This window comes from Lepidochelys kempii, chromosome 8 (assembly GCF_965140265.1).
Source record: "Lepidochelys kempii isolate rLepKem1 chromosome 8, rLepKem1.hap2, whole genome shotgun sequence".
Classification (NCBI taxonomy): domain Eukaryota; kingdom Metazoa; phylum Chordata; order Testudines; family Cheloniidae; genus Lepidochelys; species Lepidochelys kempii.
In genome coordinates this window covers 103,476,505-103,501,279 of record NC_133263.1, presented here as the reverse complement: position 1 = coordinate 103,501,279, position 24,775 = coordinate 103,476,505, and the positions used below count along the sequence as shown (strand labels likewise).

At 54.9% G+C, this 24,775-nt stretch overlaps 1 protein-coding gene and 1 long non-coding RNA gene across 3 annotated transcripts in view; one reads left to right on the top strand and one right to left on the bottom strand.

The window, feature by feature from the left end:
- Positions 1 to 15,809, bottom strand: part of PIK3R3 (phosphoinositide-3-kinase regulatory subunit 3) — a 349,039-nt gene extending 333,230 nt beyond the window's left edge. For both annotated transcript variants that reach the window (XR_012160507.1, XM_073357839.1), the window contains exon 1: positions 15,054 to 15,809. Coding sequence is in view for 1 of the 2 variants with exons in the window: in XM_073357839.1 (XP_073213940.1) it covers positions 15,054 to 15,363 (310 nt within the window). In the remaining variant the exon portion in view is untranslated. The remainder of the gene's footprint in view (positions 1 to 15,053) is intronic.
- LOC140916338 (uncharacterized) lies at positions 709 to 8,071 on the top strand. The gene is made up of 3 exons (XR_012160508.1): positions 709 to 1,046; positions 4,868 to 5,035; positions 5,923 to 8,071. It is a non-coding gene; the product is annotated as an uncharacterized lncRNA (long non-coding RNA).
- Positions 15,810 to 24,775: the final 8,966 nt, after the last annotated feature.

Here is a 24,775-nt window from a genome sequence, read left to right as displayed (position 1 = left end):
TCTCTCCCTGCGGGACCCTGGGTCAGTTACTTTGCCTCCGTGCGTCATTTCCCTATCCGGACAATGGGGGTAACCACGCTGCTCTGCCTCACTGGGGGGTTGTGAGGCTCAACCCAATCAAGGTCAGGACACACGCATATGCTGCGATAACAGAGGCGCCTTAATCAGATTGATTTCAGTCTATGGACCATGCCACTTACACCAGCTCTGAACTCGGCAACGGTGGTTTTAAACCTTCTGTTGGGCTTAATCCCTGCATTTATACAGTGAGGCTAATAACAATGGACTTTTGTATTTGTGTCACAATAGCACCTCGAGGCTCCATGGCACTTGGTGCTGTACATAGTGAGAGACGAGCCCTTCCCTGGAGGACTTACAATGTAAATAGCCCAGACAGACAAAGCGGGGAGGGAGAAGACGGAGCGCTGTACCCATTGTACAGACAGGAACCTGAACCACTGAGAGATGAAGTGACTGTGTACGGGGAGACTTTGGCAAACCAGTGAAGTGCCTAAAACCACTATGGCTTATTGCTAAAAGCAGCCAAGTCAGCAGGCTGTAAATTAGCCAGGTCAGCAGGCTTAGCTTAACCAAGGCAGGAGTTGCTGATACATGCATCTTAGAAGAGCAGGATGTTCTGGGGAGGGGTGGAAGCGGAACCCAGATCTCTGGAGTCTCAGTCCACTGCCGTACGCAGAAGCCGACACTTCCTCATCTCAGCCACTGGTATCCGTCACTAGCCCCCAGAGACTCAGGCAGGGCTGGGAGGCAGAGGTGTGGTGGAGTGCCTGTGACAGACCTGGGGCTGCTCTGGGACCACCTGTGAATGCTGCACGTGACCGGGTTATCGGGATGTTTGCTGGCTGGCTACAGGGCTGCTGGGAAACAGGAAGGCAAACCGGTGACGAGAAAGACAGCCCTCAATGCGCACCGAGGGGGTTGTGACAAGGACCCGGACCCGCTGGCTGCTTCTGGTGCACAGTGAGGTACCAGGCCAGGCAGGCAGCCTGCCTTAGCCCTGCCCCGCTCACTGGGAGCCACCCAAGGTAAGTCCATGCCCCAACCCCCTGCCCCAGCCCTGAGCCCACACCTGAACCCCAAGGCCCTCATCCCCGAACCCACCCCAGAGCCCAGACCCCCCCTGCACTGCAACCCCCTGCCCCGAGCTCCTTCCCACACGCTGAACCCTTCACCCCCTCCTGCACCCCAACCCCCTGCCCCCTCCCGCATTCCGAATCCCTCGGTCCCACCCCCAGCCTGGAGCCCCCTCCTGCACTCCAAACCCCTCATCCCCAGCCCCACCACACAGCCCGCACCCCCAGCCAGAGCCCTCACCCCAACTCCCTGCTGCAGCTTGGAGGCCCCTCCCACACCCTGAACCCCTCATTTCTGTCCCCATCCTGGAGCCCACATGCCCAGTTATAGCCCTCACCCCCTCCCGCACCCCAACCCAGTGAAAGTGAGGGAGGGTGGAGGAATGTGATGAGCGGGGGCGGGGCCTCAGGGCAGGGGCGGGGCCTCGGGGCAGGGGCGGGGCTAAGATGTTAGGTTTTGTGCGACTAGAAAGGTGGCAACCCTGTGCCCTGAGGATGCAGAGGCTGGGGTGTTGAGCGAAGGAGCTGCAGTGAAATGAGCATGCTCAGAGTAAGAGGTCCCTTCGCCCACCCCAGTAGGAGAGCAAAGATGGCTGGCAGTGTCAAACCGATGGATGGACATCCATCGTTCATAGGGGAACCCAGTTATTTCATTTGCCATTGAGCGCTGTGGGAGGCCGGCAGAGTTGTAGCGGAGAGGCCAGCGTTATCTGCTGAGGCTCCAGGGTTAATGGGCAAGAAGCCCCCTGCCTGGCCTGGCCTTGCATCCCCAAGCCCCCTGCTGTCAGACCGATCTAGATTCCGCTGAAACCTGGCCCCGGCTCCCCCGGTTCCACTCCTCAAACCGATCACAAGTGTGATCCAAACAGAAGGGCCGAAGGGATGGGTGGGAGAAAAGGTAGCGGGCTGCAGGGTGAATACACCAGGCTCATGGTAATTTAAGGGAGATGCCTCCAGAATTCACAGCCCGGGCTGCACAGTGGCAGAAGGCAACGTGAGCAAAGCCAGGTGGGAGGAGGCTACGTGGCTTGGTATTTAACTGCCTCATCTTTTACCCACCTGCACCTCTCCACGGTACTGGGATCAGGCCAACTCAGGCCACAAAATGCAGGGCAGTGCTTTGGGAGATCTCTGCCCAGAGGCAGGGCTGCTTGGGGGGGGCCGGCTGATGTGCCGTGTCCTCTCCCAGAAGGTCAGGAGGAGGAGCCACTGCAGCAGACCAGATGGCATTTCAACACCTCGTGCGCTTACGAGATGCAGGAACTAAACTCCAAGGAAATCCGCCTTAGCAGCCTCCCTCAGAGGGCGCCACAAAGTCGGCTTGCAACATCACCGGTGCTGAGCACTGCGAAGTGCTGTATTCCCCTCCACACCTACGTCCCTGACTCTTCCAGGGACGCTCGCTGCTCAGCCCCGATCCTCACCCCCGTGCCCGTCCCCGGTGCCTGGCTCTGATCCTCACCCCCGCGCCGCGCCCGTCCCCGGTGCCTGGCCCCGATCCTCACCCCCGCGCCGCGCCCGTCCCCGGTGCCTGGCCCCGATCCTCACCCCCATCCCCTGCGCCCGTCCCCGGTGCCTGGCCCCGATCCTCACCCTGCGCCCGTCCCCGGTGCCTGGCCCCGATCCTCACCCCCATCCCTTGCGCCCGTCCCCGGTGCCTGGCCCCAATCCTCACCCCATCCCTTGCGCCCGTCCCCGGTGCCTGGCCCCGATCCTCACCCCCCGCTCCACACCTACCCCCGATCCTCACCCCCTCTCCACGCCCACCCCCCCGGTGCCCGGCCCCGATCCTCACCCCACATCCGTCCCTAGTGCCTGGTGTCACTGCTGCTCCCACCCTTCCCCTGGAGGAGGAAAACACAGGACTGTTGCACAGGAATTCAATAAAAGTGCCAAGCCCTAGAGCGTGGTGAGGGTTGAACAGAGGGAATGAACAGAACAAGGCAATTATCAAGTGATCGGGTCCAGTCTCAGTTTTTGGTAGTCAGGTTTAGGACACCTGGAGCATGGGGTTGCACCCCTGATCATCTTGGCCAACAGCCATTGATAGACCTATCCTCCATGAACTTATCTAGTTCTTTTTTGAACCCAGTTATACTTTTGGCCTTCACAACATCTCCTGGCGAGGAGTTCCACAGGTTGACTGTGAGCTGTGTGTAGTACTTCCTTTTGTTTTAAACCTGCTGTCTAGTAATTTCATTGGGTGACCCCTTAGTTCTTGTGCCACGTGAAGGGGTAAAAAACACTTCCCTATTCACGGTCTTGACACCAGTCATGATTTTATAGACCTCTGTCATATTCTCCCCTCCTTGGGTCATATCTTTTCCAAGTTGAATATTTCCCTTTTGAAGTACCGGAGCTGGCGAGGGCGGTCGAAACGAGCAACAACTTGCAGGGCCCTTTGGAGCAAGGGGATCGGCTCTCGAGGATAGTGCCACAAACCAAGCACCAACCCCGTGATGATGCTGGTTCCTTTCCTTTCTGGAGACGCCGCAGCTCCTACACCAGCATGGTGCTCTGGGCAGCGGTTACCGTGTTCCTGGCAATATCGGAACAGCAACCTGCTTAAACCGCGCAGACGAGTTTGCTTAACCTCTGCCCTCTTTTTTCCACGGAGCAACCTCCTCTGAATGCTGCGTTTGTGCTTAGATCAGTAGGCTATAGCCGCCCACAGCACATGGTGGGTTATACACAAACGCCTCTTGCCATAGCTTAGCGACTAGGATGTATGTCCCGGGTTCCCAGCCTCAGGGTCAAGCACAGGAATCAAGGGTGCTGTCTACCCTGCCCGTCCCACGTTATAAAAAGGAAGGGGAGTCCAGGCTAGATGGGAGGAGAATCCCCCCGGTGTGGAAAAGACAGAGAACCACCAGTACATGGAGACAACTGTTCCCAGTTAATGCACACAAATGGGGGAACAGGGTTCAGTCCTCAGCTGGACTCCACTGATCGGCAGACAATGTGGCCTCACACCAGTTGAGGAGCGGAGCCTAGAAGTCAGCATTTTCCAGGTCAAAATACCCTCAGCATATGACTATCACTTCACCTCTCTGCCCCGGCTGTCCTGTCCATTTAGACAATCAGCAATCCATGCCCCAAAGAGCTTGCAATGTGTTTGTCCAACGGGGGCCCCGACGGTCCTACAGTAATACAAATAAACAACGACAGACAAAGAAGGATCTTCCCACGGTTTTAGATTAACCTCTCTCCAGGCCAACGCTCACATTAGACTGGACCCAAGTTTGTCTCGCAGGGGGCAGAGTAACACACCCGCCTACAAAAAATGAGCCAGGTTTTAAATGTAGGCAGACCTGTTGGGAAGATTTAATTTTCAGGCAGAACTAAGTTCTGTCAGTTCGAAGCAATTCATCAGGGTTCACATCAACTCGAGGCACATAAAATCTATGCATTATTTCTAAGACATCATGGATACGTTTTTAGCATGGCGGTCTGTTTTATATATACTTCCCCATGCAATTATAAACACAACAGGCCCATGTATGCATGGTCCACTCTGGGCAAATACATACTATATGTGCAATGGTCACCTTGAGGGCACTTGCTCAGGGGAGAAGTGGAGGTGGGGGGCTATTACAGCTGTTCCCCACCTGACCCCCTGCCCTAATGTACACAGCTGCCTTTCACCACCCGAGCACTTTACGAACACACAACAGTAGTAAGCACAACTTATGGATGCTGCAACATCTTTAGTCTGTCTCCAGTCAGACATGAGCTTTGTTAAATAAAGACCCCTCTTACACAACCTATTTCAGGTCCTACTCCAGCCTTCTGGGGGAACCAAGGGGCAACACTGATCCTTGGCTGGGTGTTCGGCAGAGCAAACTGTACTGACATACTGCACAACCGTCGATGGCAAACGAAAGAGCTTCCTGAAAAACTGGGATAAGAAGTCTCGAGGCACAGAAAGTCATTCGCAAAAGGTACGTGCGGACGTTCCGGGCTAGCTTCTGATCTCATTCACCCTGCGATAAATCCAGAGTGACCCCCATGTAGCTGTACAGAGATCAAAAGCTGGGTCTGAGTTTTTCAATGAGCTCACTCTGCCCTGGAGCTGCGGGGGGAAGAGACGGACGGATGGTAAATTTCCAGTGCAAGGAGACAAACCTGGGTTCCTCCCTTTGCCACCACCACAGCCTGAAGGGCTTCAGCCCTGCAGGACCACCTCAGCTGAGAGGCGTCCGGTCTCACAGGCCCAGCAGTCCCTTCGCTTTTCAGCAAGGTGGCCAGTTGTGGATGGCAACAGCTCTGAGCCGCTGCCAACCAGAGTCAAATGTGAAGCTGGTGTCACTGACGAAATACTTCCTCTGGCAATTCCACTCCATGGGACCAGCTGGCCCCCTAAGTACATGCAGCATAAAGAATTTATTGCAAACATGCATCCCACTGGCCAGTGTTACAGGGCCCTTCTGTGTGCCCAATCCACAGACAACACGATTCTGTTACAGCCCCAGCTACAGATCTTTAGCTCAAGCTGCAGCAGCTTATGCTTTTAGCTCTGCAGATCCCTGGTTTGATCCCCGGTGCATCAGCCGTGTCACTCGCACACATGTTGTCAAGCAAAGCGTTTTAGGGAAAATGCGGCTCTCCTTGACTTACCATCCCCGACCGGAATTGGAGCACTGAAAGCAAAGCATTTTCCCGTTCATTAGCCACGCCAACAGTGGCTGCAGGAAAAACAAAGGACCTCGGACCTCGGGTCGTGGCAGGTGAATTCACATTCAGGATGGGTTTTCACAGTGCATGAGGGAAACAAACACTGTTTAAAATTCTGCGTGTCCAACCCATTTTCTCCTCTCCCTTTCCCCAGTTGAAGGTCAGCGGCCCTCATTACCAAGCACCCTCTGATAAACTGTCATGCAGCGAAGAAAGTTCTCTGGTTTGTCCAGCCAGGAGCGAGAAATCCCAATTACACCTAATGAAGTGAAACTCGGCCAACAGCCAACAGCAAGGACAAAGGAAGCTTCGGTGGATGGAAATAGCCCCAGCGCTGTTTGTAATAACCTCACAGCTCTTGGCATAGGTCTGCAGCTACCGCACCAAGATTTTCCCAGCTGCTTGATCTCAAGCTGTGATTCTCAACCAGGGGCCCGGGGCCTCGAGCAGGTTTCGGGGGTGGGGGGAGATCCAAGCATGGTCAGCATCAGATACACTGGGGCCCAGGGCAGAAAGCTGAAGTCCCACCGCATGGGGCTGAAGCCCAGGTCTCTGAGTCCCGCCACCCGGAGCTGACGCCTGAGCAATGTAGCTTCACGGGAGCCCCTGTGGCGTGGGTCCCCAGGCCATTGCCCTGCTTGCTACCCCCTAACGCCAGCCCTGGCTTGTATATGCACAAAACCAGTTATTGTGGCACAGGTGGGTCGTGGAGTTTTTATAGCATGGGCGAGTGGGGGTGGGGGGCTCAGAAAGGAAAAGACTCTAAAGGGCTCCCTCTAGTAGACATAGGCAGCAGGCTCTTCTCAATGCCACTAGCAGGAGACACTCAAATGTAGCCAGTGTTACATGCTCATTTCCACCATGTAAATTCCAGCCCCAGTCAATGCCCATCTTAAAGCTCAAGTAGAAATGAAATCAGTCTGTCTTAAATAGGAGGAGCTGATTACAGAAAAACTAACATAAAATCAGACACAAAGAGGCACCCCCTCACAACTTGAGTTCCAACTTTGCCTCCCTTGTTTACCAGTGAGCACACCCGGCCTGGAACTCAGTACTGCACCCACAGACATCTAGTGGCTGAATAATTTCCTGCAACTTAAATATACCATTGACAGAAATACAGCCACCATGTGGCTATGGACTATAAGTAAGGCTGCGAGTCTGTCACAGAGGTCACAGAAGTCGCCGATTCTGTGACTTTCCATGACCCTCTGTGACTTCTGCAGTGGCCGGTGCTGGCTCAGGGACTGCCCGAGCTGGGCAGCCCGTGGGTCAACAGCAGCAGTTTGAGTGTGCGAGAGGGGGCTCAGGGCTAGGGGCAGGGAGTTGGGGGACACGTTTACCTCAGGGTGGAGGGCTCCCCAGCTCCCATTGGCATGGCCCACAGGCCCTGCCCCCGCAGCTCCCATTGGCTGTGATTCCTAGCCAATGGGAGCTGTGCAGCCGGCGCTTGTGGCGGGAGCAGTGCGAGGAGCCCCCTAGCTCCTCCTTTGCCTAGGAGCTGCAGGGACACATGGAGCCAGGTAGGGACCCTGCCAGCCCCGCCAACCCTCCCACCCCCAGCACTAGCAGGAGTCCCAGGCCACCTGCCCCAGCCCATGCAGCACCCTTGGACCACCCCTACCACCCAAAATTTAGTCAGGGTGTGATGCATGACCAGAAAGGTTAAAGCATCCTGCAGGATAAATGACTCATATTCAACCCTTAAAAACATATTGGTAGATAATGTTTGTGGTTTTGTGTGTTTACATATGTATTGGTAGAGGTCAATAATGTAATCAAACAGTCCCTGTCTATGCTGTATTCTGTTAATTCAGAGATCAAAAGGACATCTTAACATTTAAATGAACTGTAAACATAGGATATCACTGCATTCATTTCTCTTTGAAATGTACAGCAAATCAGCTGCGAATGATGGAAAAGCAGGCAATTGCCTTATGTTAATCTGTGTGGATAATTACCAGCGATGCTTAGGAAATGGTCCACTTCCAAGTCCCCATGAGGCTTATTGTTTGCCTAAGGGCTCCAAGCTGTCACAAGAGACCTGAAACTGTATAAAAGACTCTTGGGTCCTGAGCCTGTCATCTCAGACCTGCTTGATGCTTCATGCAGGGGAAGCCTAAGCCCTAAGGACTGAGATCCCAGTCCTGACTGGACCACCTTGAATACAAACAATGGACTATAACCTATGAACTATTTCTGAAAGAACTCTTTGTGTCTACAAAGCTCTCCATCTCTGCTATGAATCTGAATCTCAAGAATTGTACGTATGTCTGTATGTATACTGATCTTTTAACCAATACTGTCTCTCTTTTCCTTTAAAATAAATTTTAGTTTAGTTAATAAGAATTGGCTGTAAGCATGTATTTGGATAAGATCTGAAATATTCATTAACCTGGGAGGTAAAGTGTCCGATCCTTTGGGATTGGTAGAACTTTCTTACATAATGAATAAGATTTTCACTAATCCTCATCATATTTGACATGTGTACCTGGATGGAGGCCTGAGGCTGGATCACTTTAAGGAAACCGTGTTGTTTGGACTTTTGAGTAACCAGTGAGGTAATAAGGAAGCTGTTTTATGCTGGCTTGGTAAATCGAAGTACTGGAATATCCACCAGTTTGTGGGATTGTCTGCCCTATTCTTTGCAGTTCATCCTAATTGAGTGACCTCAGTTGGCCCCCCCGGGACCCCAGTCACATGGGAGTATATAGTAAAAGTCATGGACCATGAATTTTTGTTTACTGCCCGTGACCTGTCCATGACTTTTACTAATAATACCCGTGACTAAAATGTAGCCTTAACTATGAGCCTTTCATGTCTAGAGACCTAGGTTCAAACTTGGATCAAGTCACTAGGGAGAACTGGCGATGGGTAGAACTGGTCAAACGCCACAAGCGTTCTCACTGTGAGTATTTGTGGTGAACGGCATCCCTGCCCCTTTGGATTGATCCTTCCCCAGAAGATGAAAACCGCCCAGCCCAGCTCAAAGATGGAAGAGGCACAAGGAGCTCTTCACCTGTGATCCTCAAGGTGAGGCTCATTGACTGAAGTTCAGCAAGGCATTTCAGAGGACCGTGACCTGCTCGTGGACAGGGCAGACAGCGTTCACTAAATAAACCCGTCCTTCAGATGACAGACTGTGGAGCAGAGCGGGGCATAACGAAGGCAGGCATGGCACAGACAACTCTGCACAGCTCTGCGCTGGCCCAGGACACGCCTTGTGATTCCATACTGCCCTTTCCATAGGAAAGGCAGCCCACTGTACAACACCGTACAAGGCAGAGACACCCCTCCTCTGGATCTAGAGTCGCATGCAGGCTAGCTCAGCGCTCTGCTTGCTTTACCTAGATCTCTGCCAAGGGTGACTGGCACGGCAGCATGGTCAAAATACCAGGCATGGTAGGGGGAGACGAAACAGGAGAGCCACTAGACACCCTCCCCTCTGAACAGCCAGATGGAAGGGGGCAGATCCCACACCAGGATGGAGCTGGCCACAGAAAATCCTGGTGCAGGTCCTGACACTGCCCACTTGCCAAGGACAGAGAGTTGCAATGTCATAATGGCTGCCTCTTGATGCAATGTCCCAACGCACGCGTTATAATGATGCAACATCAGGACGACACTCTGCATGCCTCAGATCAGGCATCTGAGGACAAGCCCTAGCCCTTCCCCACTTCACAGGGGTGTTGCGAGGATGAATATGGTAAGGATCATGAGATGCTCATGAGAGAGAGGACTTTCATCCTCTGACAGGCCTGTCAACCCAGCGCGCTGTCGTCACCTTTTAAGGAGTCTCGGTATTTGTAACCGTTGCTGGCTGTTTTCCAGAGAAACTCAACCCAGATGTGTATTTGGAAACCTTACAGGAGGCTAGTAGAACTGTATTCTTCGGGGAGTGGGTAGAAATCCCATGGAAACAGGCTGCAAAGCCTTGATTGATGGCAACCTGTCAAAAGTTAATTTAGGGCAATTCCCTCTGCAGCCACTTCCAGGTCCAGCTGAGTCTTTGGGTTAACAGCGATAGCTTTAAAAATAAAGAGTGAGCGGCCAGCTATACGAACACGGTTCCCTGTGTCGGCGTGCAAACCGGGCTTGATCCGCCACTGCCCTGCCCTGCATGTGGTTGCTTACATGGATGCAAAGTAGGTGCAAAATGCTGCCATGCTGTTTCAGGAGTGGCTTTACTCGCTTGGCACCGGGGTAAATGGCTGCAAGGAGGCAAGGCACAGCTGAATTTGGCCATTTATTCACCTGCAAACGTTCACTCCTGCAGAGCCCAGCCGGCTACGGCAGAGCGAGCTGGATTCTGTGCTGTGCCCAGGGCATCGCCAACAGAACGGCCGGCTCGGTTTCTATCACAGAAGCGTCACTGCTGCTGAGGCAAGCCAGCTGGGCTTGCCAATCCCAAGGAGTTCGCAGCCTTAATAGTCAGGACTAGAAAAATCTAATAAGGACACCCCTTCATGTCACTCCTCAGAGGCTAATCCTCCTTTAAATCCATCACGTTCTCTGTGGGCCTCTCAGGCGCGGCATGATCCTGCAACGCCATATGGGGCATTGCTACCACCCTTTGCTCCCAGCCACCCCCGCGACTTCGCACTGCTGAGCTGTGCCCTCTCAACGCGGGGCTCGCTCATCGAGTTCAGGGAGATGGCAAGGAAGAAAGGAAACCGACATTCAAATCAGCAAAACGGCATAATGCTCCAGCCCGCTTCAGATCTACACAAGCCCTTTTGCTAACCTGGCTCGAAATCCCCGCACGAGACACAAGCCAGGCAGACAGACGCCAGAGGATTGGAGATACTAAGCCGGTCCTTGAGAGAGTTCGGCCACGGGTAGGTCACACTGTGTCGAGCTGAGTAAACCCCAGCAGAGGTCCCAGCCAGGAAGCGAACAGACCTTATGCCCAGAGAGAGATTTCTCCTTTATCACGGCCTGGCGGAGAGGAGAACGAACCAGGCTGGTTCTTTTGGCTCGGCTGCATTATGTAACTACACACGGGTTGCGATCAAGCAGAGGTTTTGGCTCACCCCCATCGCTATACTCAATGTTTTTTAAAGATTAAGTCAGCGGGGGGGAGAGGCTGCGTGTGCTTGGCCTCTCTGACAGACAGGGTCTCTTTAGTCAGGTGCCTAAATATGGAGGTAAGTGCCTCAGTTTAAGCCCCTAAATTTGACGATGTTGGCCTTAGCAACCGATTTCTAATCTGAGGTGCAATAGCCCCAGGGGACCACAACTGAGCTCAGGGCCCCATTGTGCTGGGTGCTGTGCAAAGACAGCGGGAGAGTCCCTACTCCAAAGAGCTTATGTAACCCATGCCTGCCTGGTGTGCTGCTCTGCCCCCCTTTAGAGAGTCTAGGGGCCTTTGAGCTCAGCCAGTAGAGACTCACACGCTATGCTTCAGAAGTCTCAGGTTCGATCCCGCCCGCCGATGACCAGGGTCGGCTGGCGTTACGCTTATAGTCATAGACAAGGCAGACCACGGGTGGATTGTTATTCCCCACTTTGCAGATGGGAAACTGAGGCACAGAGAGGCTCGGTGACATGGCCAAGTTCACAAACGGAGTCTGTGGCAGAGCAGGGAATTGAACCCAAGTGTCCTGAGTCCCAGTTTGGTGCCTTAACCGAGTGGTTCTCAACCGGAGGTTCGCACATCCCTGGGTCCGCAGGGGTCTTCCAGGGGGTAACAACAACTTATGCAGACATTTTCCTAGTTTTACAACAGGCTACATAGAAAGCACCAGCAAAGTCAGAACAAACTAAAATTTCATACAGACACTGACTATTTATACTGTTCTATATCCCACACACTGAAAAGTAAGTACAATACTTATATTCCAATTGATTTATTGTATAATTATATTGTAAAAGTGAGAAAGTCAGCAATTGTTCAGGAACCGTGGGCTGGGACACGTTTGTATTTTTGTGTCCGATCTTGCAAGCAAGCCGTTTTTAAGTGAGGTGAAACGTGGGGGTAAGCAAGACAAATCAGGCTCCCGAAAGGGGTGCAGTCGTCTGGAAAGGTTGAAAGCCACTGCCTTAACCCCTCCTCCCTCCAACAAAAACAGTTGCATAATCTGAAAGTCAGAGAGACGTGATGTTAGCCAGAGATTTCATGGCTGGAACCATTGCACCAGTGAGACCCTGCAACCTAAACAGATTTATAAAACTGCTTGGCTTTGCGGGGGAAAAATCCCAGCCAGACTGACACCCTGATCTGCCAGCAACACGGGTTTACACAGCCTTCCACTTCATCCCTTCCCCTCTCCTCTGGGCAGCCAAATGGGGTTTCTTTAACACAATCACACACGTAGCAATGATCAAGCTGCAGTAACAACAACAAACCTAATTTTCTTCCCCCACAGACTGAGTTCTCCTCTCAGGCTATCGAACTGCATTGACTTCTCCAGAGCGATTCCCGACTTATCCCGGCCCAAGGGTGGGCGGAATCAGGCCCTACTATACTCTGGGCATCCTCATTCAAATACAACACAGATAAGGACACTGCTAATGCAGAAACCGGACCCAAGAACATTCCACCTGAGACTCCACCCATGTCATGCAACAAACAGCAGCATCGGACTCGGTTTGCAATCTCTACAAATATTTATACATTTGCAACTCACCAAGCACCCTGGCTAGAAACGTGCTCCTGTTTTTAAGTGACTCCATGAAAAGAGAAGGGGTTTGCTGCAGTTTTCTTTGACCTTACTGTCAGGATTTATGGGTTCTCCATAGACCAAGAGCAGCCATGTATTTCCAAGTGTAGCAGGGTGGTCACCTGCTCCTGCCCTGAAGGGCTTAAAACAGCCCTGGGAGAGGGCTGGGGCAGGGGAAAAGCTGGGCTGATTGGCGGAGCAGCCGCAGCTGGGGCCATGCCCCAACCAGACCCAGCTGGCCCTATAAAGGTGGAGGGAGAAGTGCCTGGCTGCTGGGGAGTGTACCATAGTACCTGGAGTGGAGCAGGGTTGGAGGAAGGCCTGGGGAGCTCCAGCCTGGAAACCCCCCAGGCTGCAGGCCTAGAAGAAGGCCAAATAGGTACTGGGGTTGCAGTGGGAAGCCAAAGGGAGGCAAAGGCAGCAGGTCCAAACCCCTCTTGCCTACGATGAGTGGCGTTTACACTGCAGTGGGCCCCAGGGAATGGGGCCTAGTTGATGACTGGCAGTGGCCATAGACTGAGGTGAGGTGGGGATTCCCCAGGGAGGGGAGACCCAGATCTTTGGGGGTACTGCCAGGGAGCAGCACCCTGGGTAAAAGGGGCACTGGGGTCTAGGAGGGACTTGGGGCCCAGCGGCAAATGGGACCGTGGCCTGCAGAGGGTGCTCTGGGGGCTGGAATACTAATTCCCTGGACAACCAGCAGGAGGCACTGCAGGGGTGAGTCCCAGACCAAGTCAGAACAAGTTTCGATTATCAACTGAATAGCAACTGACCAAGAAAGAACGAATATAAAGCCTTCCTGTGAGAGCACAGTGTGTACCCCTCCCTCTATAACAATCTGCATGGAGCTGATTCAGATTTAAAGTTGCAAGACACAGGAAACTAAAGCAGGGCAGATACACAACTAATTACACCAGAAATGAGTTTGAAAGTCACTTTGGGAGGGGGGAAAGAAAACAGTAAGTGACAGCGAGGACTCTAAGCTAGGGAGAAACATACCACCTTCCCTCTGCCGTCAGTGGGTCCTTGAAAGGAAATCCTACACCTCTCATAGGGGCATATCTGTTAAGACCATACAGCTCCTGATGTTCCTTTCTGTGGTCCCCCACAGCTGCAATAACAAGATGTTATCCAGCATTTTCCAGCTATAGATCTCAAAAGAGCTTTACCAAGGTGACAGCATTACACTGCATGCCCTATCCTACCCACTGACCAGTTGTCTTGCTGGGGGCTGGGCATTCAGCCTGTCTTTTGGCTCCCCAGGGTAGCATGCTATGGGGCTTTTTCTCCCCTACCTCCCTACCAGCTCTTGCACCCGATTGCCTGCAGAAGTGGAGGGGCGCTTAGCCCCGGGCTCGCTCGCAGTGCTGCCAGCTTCTGTTTGTCACTGGTACAAATTCGGACACGCTCCGCTGAGCTGTATGGCGCACGTAAATGATCCCATTCATTCAGCCTTTGATGCTCCAGCCAGCCTGGCTCAGAGGAGCGACGGGCTCGGTGCATACGTTGCAACATGCTCGGAACAAAACCGACCGCGTCCCCCCTCCCAGATCCGAGCCCCCCAAACTTTGAGCCGATCTGATCTCTGGGGCTGGCGTGCATCTCCACTGGGACACTGAGGGAGCTCTTGGGTCTGCCATCCCTCATGCCCCGGCAGAGGTAACCCCACTTCCCAGCGGAAAACTGCAGCCCAAGCATCCAGAGGGCCCTGGATGACTTAATTCCCCCGGTGTCAAGGAAGCCCCAGTCTCTTCTGCCGAGGATTGGGAGGCAGGACTACCTGGCAAATACCACAGAACCGGGGGTCCACAGCAGTGCTAGCCGTGCTGTCCTGCCCCAGCTTTGGTGGCTATTCAAAGTCACCTGTGATGCCAGCCAGTGGCCCAAAGCCAGCTTGCTCCATGAGCCAAACCTGCCAGAACCGGATCTCATGCAGGCCAGTGTAAATCAGGAGCCAGCAGAGTCCTACCCCGTGATCAGGATCGAGGCCTCTAACAGGTCCTGACTGTGAGACCCCAGGCACGCTTGCAGGACTCCGTGCCAATATCCAATCCCCCCCACCCCCCACCCCAGCACAGCAAACTCCCAGCCGGCTTGCGTCACGCCGACTTGCCCTTGAGTCTCTGCCGCTGGTTAGGAGCCGCATGCCCGGCTGGGCTCAAACATCCAGAGCCACATGTCCAGCCGGCCCCCGCTTTCTACATGCAAAGACGAGCTTGGAGGAGGTGTCTTGTAGGCATGTACCCCTCCCCTCTCTACCCTCCGGAGGTGTGCTTGACGGAGCAACCGCTTTGTGGGGGCATGGGCCAGTTTTGCCCCATAGAGCCCACGGGGTTTGAGGCCCAGCTGCCTGACCTCTCGCCACGTGGAGACCATGGGAGCTGTCTGAACGTAGCCCTGCCCCCAAAGAGGAAGGGGTGCGTGGGCAGGGGGTCCTCCCATTCCCTGGGAGATGGGCTCTCAGGGCGGCGCGGCTGACCTTAGCCCGGGGCCTCGAGAGTGGCTCCCCACAACATCCGCCCCTTGGTCTAAGGAGTTTTGAGAGGCCGCTACCCGGGGGGAGAGGAACACACTCATCAAACAGACGCTCCCCGCCCACCCCCCATCCCCAGCTGGTACTCACCCCACAGCTGGCTGGTGGGGGTGGGGGGCACAGGCCTGGGCCGAGCCTTGAGAGCGGTGGCCACAATCCTCACAGGGCCCAAGTACTCCACGTAGGTGCCCGGGAAGTCGCCCCGCTCCTTAGTGCGCTCGTTGAAGCCGTTCAGCCAGCCCTTGGGGCTCCTCTCGTCCCCCTCCTTGTAGTCGGCCATGCCCAGCAGTCCCGCCTTGCTGACAGTGACCAGGTCCCCGGGGCACAGCGCCAGGTCCTCCTCCCGGTCCTTCTTATACTCGTAGAGCGCCCGGTACTGCAGCCCATCCGACGAGGCCATGGCAGGAAGTTGGTGGCAAGGGGTCACTCGCACGCCAGGGGCTCTCCGCCAGTCCCAGCAGGCACTGGGAGGTGCTGAGAGAGCGCGATGGACTGGGATCAGAGGTGGGTGGTGGGGGGCAGAGAGAGAAGGTCAGTAGAGCTGCTCCCAGAACTTCTAACACTCCCCCTGGGCACCCCCAGAGTCGCAGCTCCGGCTGCCAGCCTCCCACTCCAGGAGCGCGGGGATCAGAGGCAGCCCCAAGGGGTCAAGAGCATGCTGCCATCAGGCCAGCCATCCGTAATAATCCCAGTGCCATCCGCTGTGAGTGCAGGGAGGAGATTGCAGTTACCTGTCTCTCCCCCAGCTCGGGTTTAATCTAACATTTCCCGCGACGCCCGCCAGCCCGGATGCCCTCTGTCTTCCCGGACGACGCTGCTTGGGATCCTGTCCTGTCAGCAATCGCCTGCTTGTTCCGTCCCTGTGGGAGAGAGAGAGCGCGAGCGTATTAATGCTTAAATCATCACCACCTCGATGCACCGACGGAGCCCAGCTTCCCACCCAAAACGCCACGCCGGGACCGAGGGAGTCACGGGCATCTCGGCCAGGTCCCGCGTCCGCAGGGATCAGGCACCGCAGGCAAGAAAAGCGGGGCCGAGCGGCGGCAAAGGAGGAGAAACTGGGCACGGTGCCCTCTCTCCATAGGCCAGTCGTTAATACGCCTCTCCCTGCGCACAACGCTCCTCCAGAGGGCAGCCGGAGATCCGTGCCAGGAACTGGTTCAATACGCGGAGATGGGGAATTTTTTGAGGGAGCAGGGGTACATTTCAAAAATCGCTTCAGGGATATAACTGCCCGAGGAACACCAAACCCACGCAAAGTCAAAGCGACGTGATTCCACGCAGCATTCAGCGACGACCCAGGCATGTAGGAGAGAAGCCCGCTTGGCTCCTGTTTGTCAGCGCCCGTCAGTCATTCGCCTCCCCTTCACTCTGCTGCCCACCGCCACCAACGTCCACAGCTCTTAGGAGCAGAAAATAGCTAGCCACAGGGAGAGACAGCTGCTTCCCCCCACCTCGAACACACACACACACAGATCCGCTCCCTACCCTCGCCTGCCCATGCCACCGGCATGCCTCCACCAGCGCAGCCCGCGTCCGGCTGCAACAACTTAGCCGTGGTGCCGCAACTCCTAAGAAAGTGCATGCCTCTTACCACTCGGTGCCAGGCGTGTCCCGGCTCTGTCTGCTGCCTGCAGCTGCCCGGGGCTCCCTGCCAGCCGGGGAGAGCAGGGAAAGATGGGCTTAGGAAGCTGCCAAGTCTCTGCCCGCGCCCCCAGCCTCCCCTTTCTGGGGGGGGAAGAGATTCCGAGGCAAGGTCCTCCGTGCAGCGCTCACGCTCCCCCGGCCCCCCGCCCCCAGACCCCCTTATGATCCTGCACTGCCGCACAGTATTTATAGGGTGATGTCAGTAGACACACCTCCTCGCTGGCTGTGATATATAGGTCTCCTTGCTGCTGCGGCAGAAGGGAGCCAGGCGTGGGGAGGGAGCCTGGGAAGGAGAGAGTGAATAAGCCGCAAGCAGAGAGAGAGTAAAAGTGAAGAGGATGTGAAAAGCAAGCGGGAACGGCATGGCTCGGGGTTTGAGGAGGAGCGTTGGGCCCAGTTGGAGGGTAAAAATAGACAAGGCCGAGGGAGGGGAGGGAAAGATGCATTGAAGGGAGAGGGAGCAGCAAATTCAAATAGCGGGAGGGATGGGAAAGGAGGAGAGAAAACTGACCCTGGGGTGGGCGGGGAGATGAAGCGAAAGGAGCTGATCCAGAGAGAAAGGTCAGGCCCAGGTAGATGAGGCAGGGGAGGGGATTAGCTGGGGATTACCCAAATCCTGTTAGACGAATTGCTTCACTGGGGCTGCTCTGGAATAGCCCTGGGAGCTAATCCCGGCTGGGCAATGCTGGGCCGGGCTGAGCTGCGGTGTCTCCCAGGGGACGGCTACTGCATGTCGGTGTATATTGTCCAAGGAGTTTTATTTTGTAAATCCTCTCCCCCCCCCCACATCCCCGACCCTTTCGGAGCCAGTTCCTGAAAAGAGGCAGGATCTGGTTGTCTCAGATGCCCGGTGGCAGCAACGCCATAAGGCCACTGGGCTCAGAAACAGAGCCAGAGGCGGGGGAACCAACAGACAACAAGATGGTTGAGTTTAGCCAGGTTCCTTCGGGTCATGCTCGCATGGACCAATAGCTGGTGGGTTCTCGTGGTCACCATCTGAGGGTAGAAGTCACGGTGATCGGAGAGGTGTGGGCAGCCCATGGGCCCGAACTACAGTACGCCATGCAGGGAAAGCTCTGGGGGGGAGTCTGAAACCCTCCTTCAAACCTACCGAGAGGCTCCAACGGAGATCAGGACCCCATTGTGCCAGGCACTGTCCACAGACGTGGTCGGGGCAGTCCCCGCCCCTAGGGTGTGAACGGACAAGACAGACCAAGGGTGGCAGGGGAAACTGAGGCTTGCGGAGAGGACATGCCTCATGGGAGGGTTAGAGGCACAGGCACATGATAGATGTTAGTCAGGTGGCTCAGTGAACGACTGGAAGGTGCTCGGCTACCCTAGCAACGAGGACGGCATGAAAACCTATGCAGAATAGAACCCAGGCGTCCTGAGTTCCACTCAGCGCCCTGGCTGTTGGACCTTTCTCTGAGGAGTGTTATAACTAGGCAGACGAAGGGCTGGGACTTCTGCTAAACGCCAGTCGTTTTATTGCCCCTCACCCCCCAGATCACCCCCTCTTCCCCCACTGGTCACTTTGACCCACCTGACACCGTGGCTACATCTACACCACCGGTTAAGCTGTGACTCCAGCCCAGGGAGGCACACACCCGTGGGAGCTGTAACCGAGACTAGTAGGGATGCAGTGACAGAAGCCTGAGCAGGGCCTAGCCGTCCCGGTACAAACCCAGCTATGCACTTGGGTTGCCCACCCGGGCGTCTTCATTGCTATTGTTACCCGTGCTAGCTAGGTTAAAGCCAACGGTTGGTTAACTAAGGGACTGGTTCTTGACTGGGGCTCTGGGGGGCCGCGAGGAGGTTTCAGGGGGTCTGCCAAGGACCAGGTGGAACGCCACCTCCACCCCCTGATTCCCCTCAGTGGGGCCACGCAGCCTGCCTGGGTTGGCGGGAGAGGGGGGCGACCAAAAATTGCAGCACTGCAGCAGAGAGCTCTCCCCCTGCTATCAGAAAGGGTTGCCTCCCAGACCCTGACCCCACAAGCAGGCAGCAGCTAGCCAAGGAGACACGCCACTGCTCTGCCCTGCTACATCAGCACTTCAGGAAGCAGGGCCAAACGGAAGGCAGAAATCTGGGTGGGGGGGACGACACGTAACCCTATGCAGAGCAAAAGAGGGGAGTGCGGGAAACGCCCCGAGGCTCAGACGTCACTCACTTTGCTTCTTAAGCAACCGGTTTATAGCACGTGAAACAGGCAGGGGGAAACTGAGGCAGAGGTAAGCCTTCGTTCACCAGATACCTGGGTCGCACCCCCGTGCCGTGTGTTTATATCAAGGCCCTGATCGCAAAGTACTTAAACATGCTTAACTTTAAGCGCACACTTAAGTGCAATTGAAGTCAGTGGGATCTAAGCATGTTCTGGAACGTGTCCTTCAGGGCTTTGCCGAATTCATGCCCTAATGCCCACTGCCTATTGGACCCCGCAAACACAGGCAGGCATGCTGACGGTGCCAGTTTCAACGTTGCCAACCAGTAGCGAGGGTGGAGAGAGAGGTGGGGAGATTAGCACAGGCTGACCAGAGGCGAAGGGTCAATACCGGAGTCATGAATAATTTAAAAGCACCAAGACCATGCCCCTCTGCTAAGTAACCCATACAAACAGGGGTGGCCAACATGGGCCTGAGGAGGAGCCAGAATTTAGCAATGTACATTGCCAAAGAGCCCCAGTAATACATCAGCAGCCCCCCGCAGCAGCTCCCCCCGCTTCCAGCGCCTCCCGCCCACCGGCAGCCCCACAGATCAGCACCTCCCCTCCCTCCCCGCACCTCCCGATCAGCTGGTTCGTCCGCGTGCAGGAGGCTCTGGGGGGAAGAGGGAGAGGGCGAGGGCACTGCAGGCTCTGGGGAGGGGGCAGGAAGGGGTGCAGTGGGGGCAGAGCCAGGGGTGGAGCAGTGAGCACCCCCGGCACATTGGAAAGTTGGCGCCTGTAACTCCAGCCCCGGAGTCGGTGCCTAGACAAGGAGCCGCATGTTTACGTCTGAAGAGCCGCATGGGGCTCCGGGGCACAGGTCGGCCACCCTTGCATAAAAAGACAGAGGAACAAGTGCCGCCAACTGCTGCGATTTTATCCCGAGTCTCGTCATAGTGGAAGTTTTCGTAAAGCCCCAGCTCCTGGACTCAGGTGATTGAGAATCTCAGCTCTCGTCTTAAAAAGAGTTTCTCACCTTCTCTAGACCATGTGACTCCGAATGGCTCGAACACCAGAGACTCAAACATTTATTATTTTAAAACCAATTTCAAAGCCAATCCCATGATTTCAGGGGCCTGACTCACCATTTTCAACCACTTGAGGTTGGCAAAGTTGGACCGAACCCCCTTCACGTCTACGCTGGGTTGTATCTTTCCAGAGGCCTTGACCCCTGAGCCCTTTGGGGCAGGAAAAAGGTGTTGCACAGGGGGGAGGGAAGAAGCAGTGGTGTAGGTATAATTATCCATTGCTCCGAGCACCCCAGGTAACAGGGCCCAAATGCACATTGTCCTCTACCCCCCCGGTCTCTGGCCTTGTGCCTTTACTTCCCCCCCGGGTGGCAAACTGCGATTCTCCACCCTTCGACCCAATCCTGCAATAGTGCCCCCTGTGGATCGACCACGCTTCCCCAGCAGGTCCGGCTGGCCATGGGACGTGTAGATTCTTCCCTCCGGGAGCTGGGACCAGCGGTGAATCCAGTGACCCAAACCAGCCCACTTAAAGCAAAGCAGGAGCACAGCATAGCGAGAAGAGGGCTTTTGAAACAACGCCCACCCGTCTACCTTGCCCTCCCTTGGCCCAGGCCCTAGGCTGGTCTCTACATGGTCTCTCCCAACACCTCTAAGAGTTACGTCTATGCCCCCCAAAAGCCCTTGGTCACAGGTTCTCGTGCAAACAACACTACTGGTACAGCAGGCATTGTTTGGGCGTCCCTGGAGCTGTGTAGGGGTCATGCCCTAGGATTCTGGCCTAAGCAGGGCCTCCTCGGCTCGGCTGCTAGTCAGACCCGTGCTACGGGTGCGGGCAGTGCCTGGCCTCTCCTCCGCCTTGTGCTGAGCCAGACCTTCCCCCTCAAGCAACCCCACCGATCAGGGAAGGACAAATCCACACTGACGCCAGGAGTCATTTCTTGCTTGCATATACCTGCTTTGTTGCGCGCTCCACATACTGTGCGTGGGCCGTTAATTCAGGCTTTGCACCTAAGCGGCTCGGCTTTGCTATTATAATGGCCCTAAAAGAAGGTTGAGACACCCTGGGCTAGGAACTTGAGTGGATGTTCCGGAGGGCTGGGAGGAGGGGGATGCATCCGAGATCGGCGTGCCCCTCCTCTCCCCATTCCCTTCCGCGGTTTAGACGACTTTCTGCACCCCAGCTGCTGGACCCCGCGCGGCCAGACTGCTAGAGTTCTCACTGACATGGGAGCGTCCCATCTCGAAGCGCTTTCCTGGCCCCCCCTCGGCTTCGAGCTGGGCCTGATGATGCATTTCATCTGGGGGCCTGCAGGTGCTTATTTTCAGCAGCACAGCGTAGCCCTCCGGGGAGCCGGCTTCCTCACCGAGTTTGGTGGGAGAAATGACTCATGTTAAGTGGTGTCGTTATATTTGCCAGGGCTTGCGTGATTCCACAGCAAGGAGGGAGGGAGTCACGGGATGTCGCCAGCGAATGATTCTTTGGCTGCGCTACGTATATGTCTATATCGGAGCTAGGCAGTAACAAGTTTGTGCTGTGTGTGTCGACGTGGGAATCTAGCTTACGGGGACTGGGTGCCTCCGTGGGTTGAAGCTTTTCGCCTCGCGGGCCTCAGTGGCGGACAACCACTGCCATCTGCTTGGGCTGTTCGTGGAATGAATTGGGTGGGGGGGTCGTCTGTCTCATTCCTGGTGGCCATGCCATGAAAACCAACCCCACAGCTGGGCCCCACATTGTCACCCTCAACCTTGAGGCTAAGAAGGAACTGGCCCGTGGCGTCTTGGGGCCAGATCCTGAGCCGAGACCCGTGAGCAGAGACACAAAGGGGCCCTTTGTGTTCCGGCGGGGTGCTTTGTGCCAGGCTTCTGGAAAAGGCTGTACCAACCTGTGCCAGCGGTGATCTGCCCACAGGGGGCATGGCACAGGACCTGCTGCCATGGCTCTATGCCATAAAAGGAGTCTCCTGTAAAGGAGATCCCAGCTGGGGGCTGCTGCTTGTCAGCCTGTTTTTTTTTCCTAGCCTTCTGTTTAGTTAATTAACTCTTATAATTTCCATCCCACAGAAACATCTACAGAGCATTCTTCCGCCTTCCTGGCCTCTGATCTGCCCTCAGCATTAATAGCGTGTATAGCTGGTGAGTATCTGATCTGAGCCACAGGCCCTATTCTGCTAACTCTAAGGGGGTTCTTCTGTAGCTCAGCTGTGGGGGAGAGGGACTGCATTTTGGTACCCCCTCTGTGAAGCCCCCCAGGTGGCAGGCACGACGGGGCCAGCTGTGGAGACCTAACTAGGAGCGGGCTTTGCATTTCTGTAGTGCTTTCCATCCATGGGTCTGGAACTGAGCCCAAAGCTGAATTCACCCTTGCAGCACCCTTGGGTGGCTTGATGGGTGAGAGCTCCTAGACTGTGTAGTGCAGCGAGCAGTCCCTGCTGGCATCCCCACACCCAGTGTCTACGCTGGGGCAAATCCCCACAAGACATGGAAGGAAACAGACTACAGGACCCAGGGATTCATGTCGAATCCTGAATAGGGCTCTGGGCATGGGGCTCCAGCAGATCCGCTTGGAGGCAGTTTCTCTGGGCTGCGGGAAAGTAGCTGCACCTGGCACACTCAGCCTATCAGAGCAGCCATCTCAGGGCCTGAACTCAAGGGTGTGTGGGAACCCCACTGAACCAGAGCCCTTCACCCACAGCCCAAGTACCATGAGTCCAGCAGGCAATTCTTGTGCTGTTCCTGGCTATGGAAACCCAACGCTGTCTCCGGCCTCGCAGCCTGTCTGCATAGGCATGTCCCATGAATCCATTCAAAATGGCCGCTGTTAGCATGAGTCACCCACACTGTGCTCTCTCCAGGGACGCTGGCTAGTCTCATTTCCTTTAGCCCGTGCAGGCAAAGCACGTGTCTGCTGGGACCACTTTTTCCTCAGATGCTTCGGGATACATGGGTGGTGGGCTTTGGGGCGTTACCAGCCCCAGACAGTCAAAGAATCACAAGTCAGACCCCAGAAAATCACGAGACTGAGATTTAAAACAACCATAAATGTAGGGGATCCTTCTCTTTGCCTTCTGGGGTCAGAGCCGCACCGGAGTCATGTTCTCAAGGTTTTCTCTGCAACCACATGGGCTAAAAAACTGTTTTCTTTCAAACGAAAGCTGAGAGTCTTGTGCCAGCGATTCCAGCAGTTGAGGATTAGCGGATTTCAGGAGAGCTGACACTACTGTATTTGAAGCTGGTCCCCCCCAGCTTCTCTGCCTGCTGTCGCACCTGATACTCCAGTGACGGGGGAAAGTATAAAATCTGTTGTAGGTCCTTACTGCCCTCTCTAAACACTGCAGTTCTTATGTGACCCCCACAATTGCCATCGGGCCTGATGGCATCACAATCTTTTGTCATTTTAACCCCCCCCCCCAAGGTACAGATTGTCCCCATTTTACAGGAGGGAAACTGAGGCAGAGAGCGCTGAGTGATTTGCCTAAGGTCATCCAGAGCGAGGAACTGAACCCAGGTCTCCCAAAACCTAGGCTACTGCTCTAACCACTGGACCATCCTTCCTCTTAGAGGGCTAAGAGACTGATGCTCTCAAAGGCTCATGCCCCAAGATCTTATATTTGACACCTGCCCATCCTAGCCCAAGCACATGGCCTGCAGCGGAGATGCAGATGTAACTGCATCTGCCTCTTCTCCCCTTCCTCTTTTGCATCTTCCTCAGGGATCGGTTAGGAAGTCACCCAGTATGGCAGTTCCTTAGCACCCTTGAGACGTTCCAGGCAGCTTGTGCTGGTGGGCAACTGTGCCCTGACGGTAACAGAAGTTGCAACAGGCAGTACCAGCTTGTTGTGTTAAGCCTGGTGGGGGTTAAGAATTTACCGCTTTCAGTGCCGCTTTGCAAAGGGGACGGCGGGATGCGGGGCGGCTCTGTAATCATTGATGAACACTCTGCAGTCTGAAAAGGAGGACTTGTGGCACCTTAGAGACTAACCAATTCATTTGAGCATGAGCTTTCGTGAGCTACAGCTCACTTCATCCGATACTGTAGCTCACGAAAGCTTATGCTCAAATAAATTGGTTAGTCTCTAAGGTGCCACAAGTACGCCTTTTCTTTTTGCGAATACAGACTAACACGGCTGTTACTCTGAAACCTGTCACTCTGCAGTCTGTTTGTCCAGTTGCTACAAGAAAACATGGGGCTGATTCAAGAAGAGGTGGCCTGCTTCTCGGCAGGAAAGCAAACCATGGCTTTGGCCAGCCGCCCATTGGCTGACTCTTAAGAGACAATGCAGGAGTGGAGATCCTAGGTCCCACCCAGGACTAGCTTATCATGGGAGAGCTGGGGGGTCCCAGCTGGTCATTTGGACTCTGGCAGGCTGGATTCAGCTCCCTGCAGGACCTTGGCAAATCATTTAGACTCAGATTTTCAAAAGGTATTTAGGCTCCTAGTGGGATTTCACAAAAAGCACTTAAGTGGGTTAGGTGCCTACCTGCCACTGACTTCCAATGGGAGTTAGGCACCTGACCGGCTGAGACACTTTCACAAATCCCACTAGGCGCCTATCTGCATTGCTAGGCTCCTAAATACCTTTGTAAATCTGGCCCTCAGCCTCTCTGGGCCTCAGGTCCCCATCTGCAAACGGGGAGAACAGCCCTTCCCTACTGCCCAGGATTGTGCGACAGGGAACACGTTCAAGATCGCACGGTGTGCGGACCCTAGGGGAATCGGGGGGCAGATAAATGCCATCGACAGGCAGACGGTGAAGCGAAGCCAGAGTCATTCAACCAAACGATTCTCTGGGGATCATGAGAAGTGCACTGTGACTGCAGTGGGGGTTTCCATGCCTACAGTTCTATGTACCGCCGCTCGACTGTCTCTGTTTACTCCAAATAGAGATGGAAAGATTATTAAACATCATAGCGCAGAAGTGAGCCCAAGGGTTGTTTAACCCCTGCTGCGCTGTCTAATGCTTCAGTGGAGCACCGACAACAGGACTTAAACC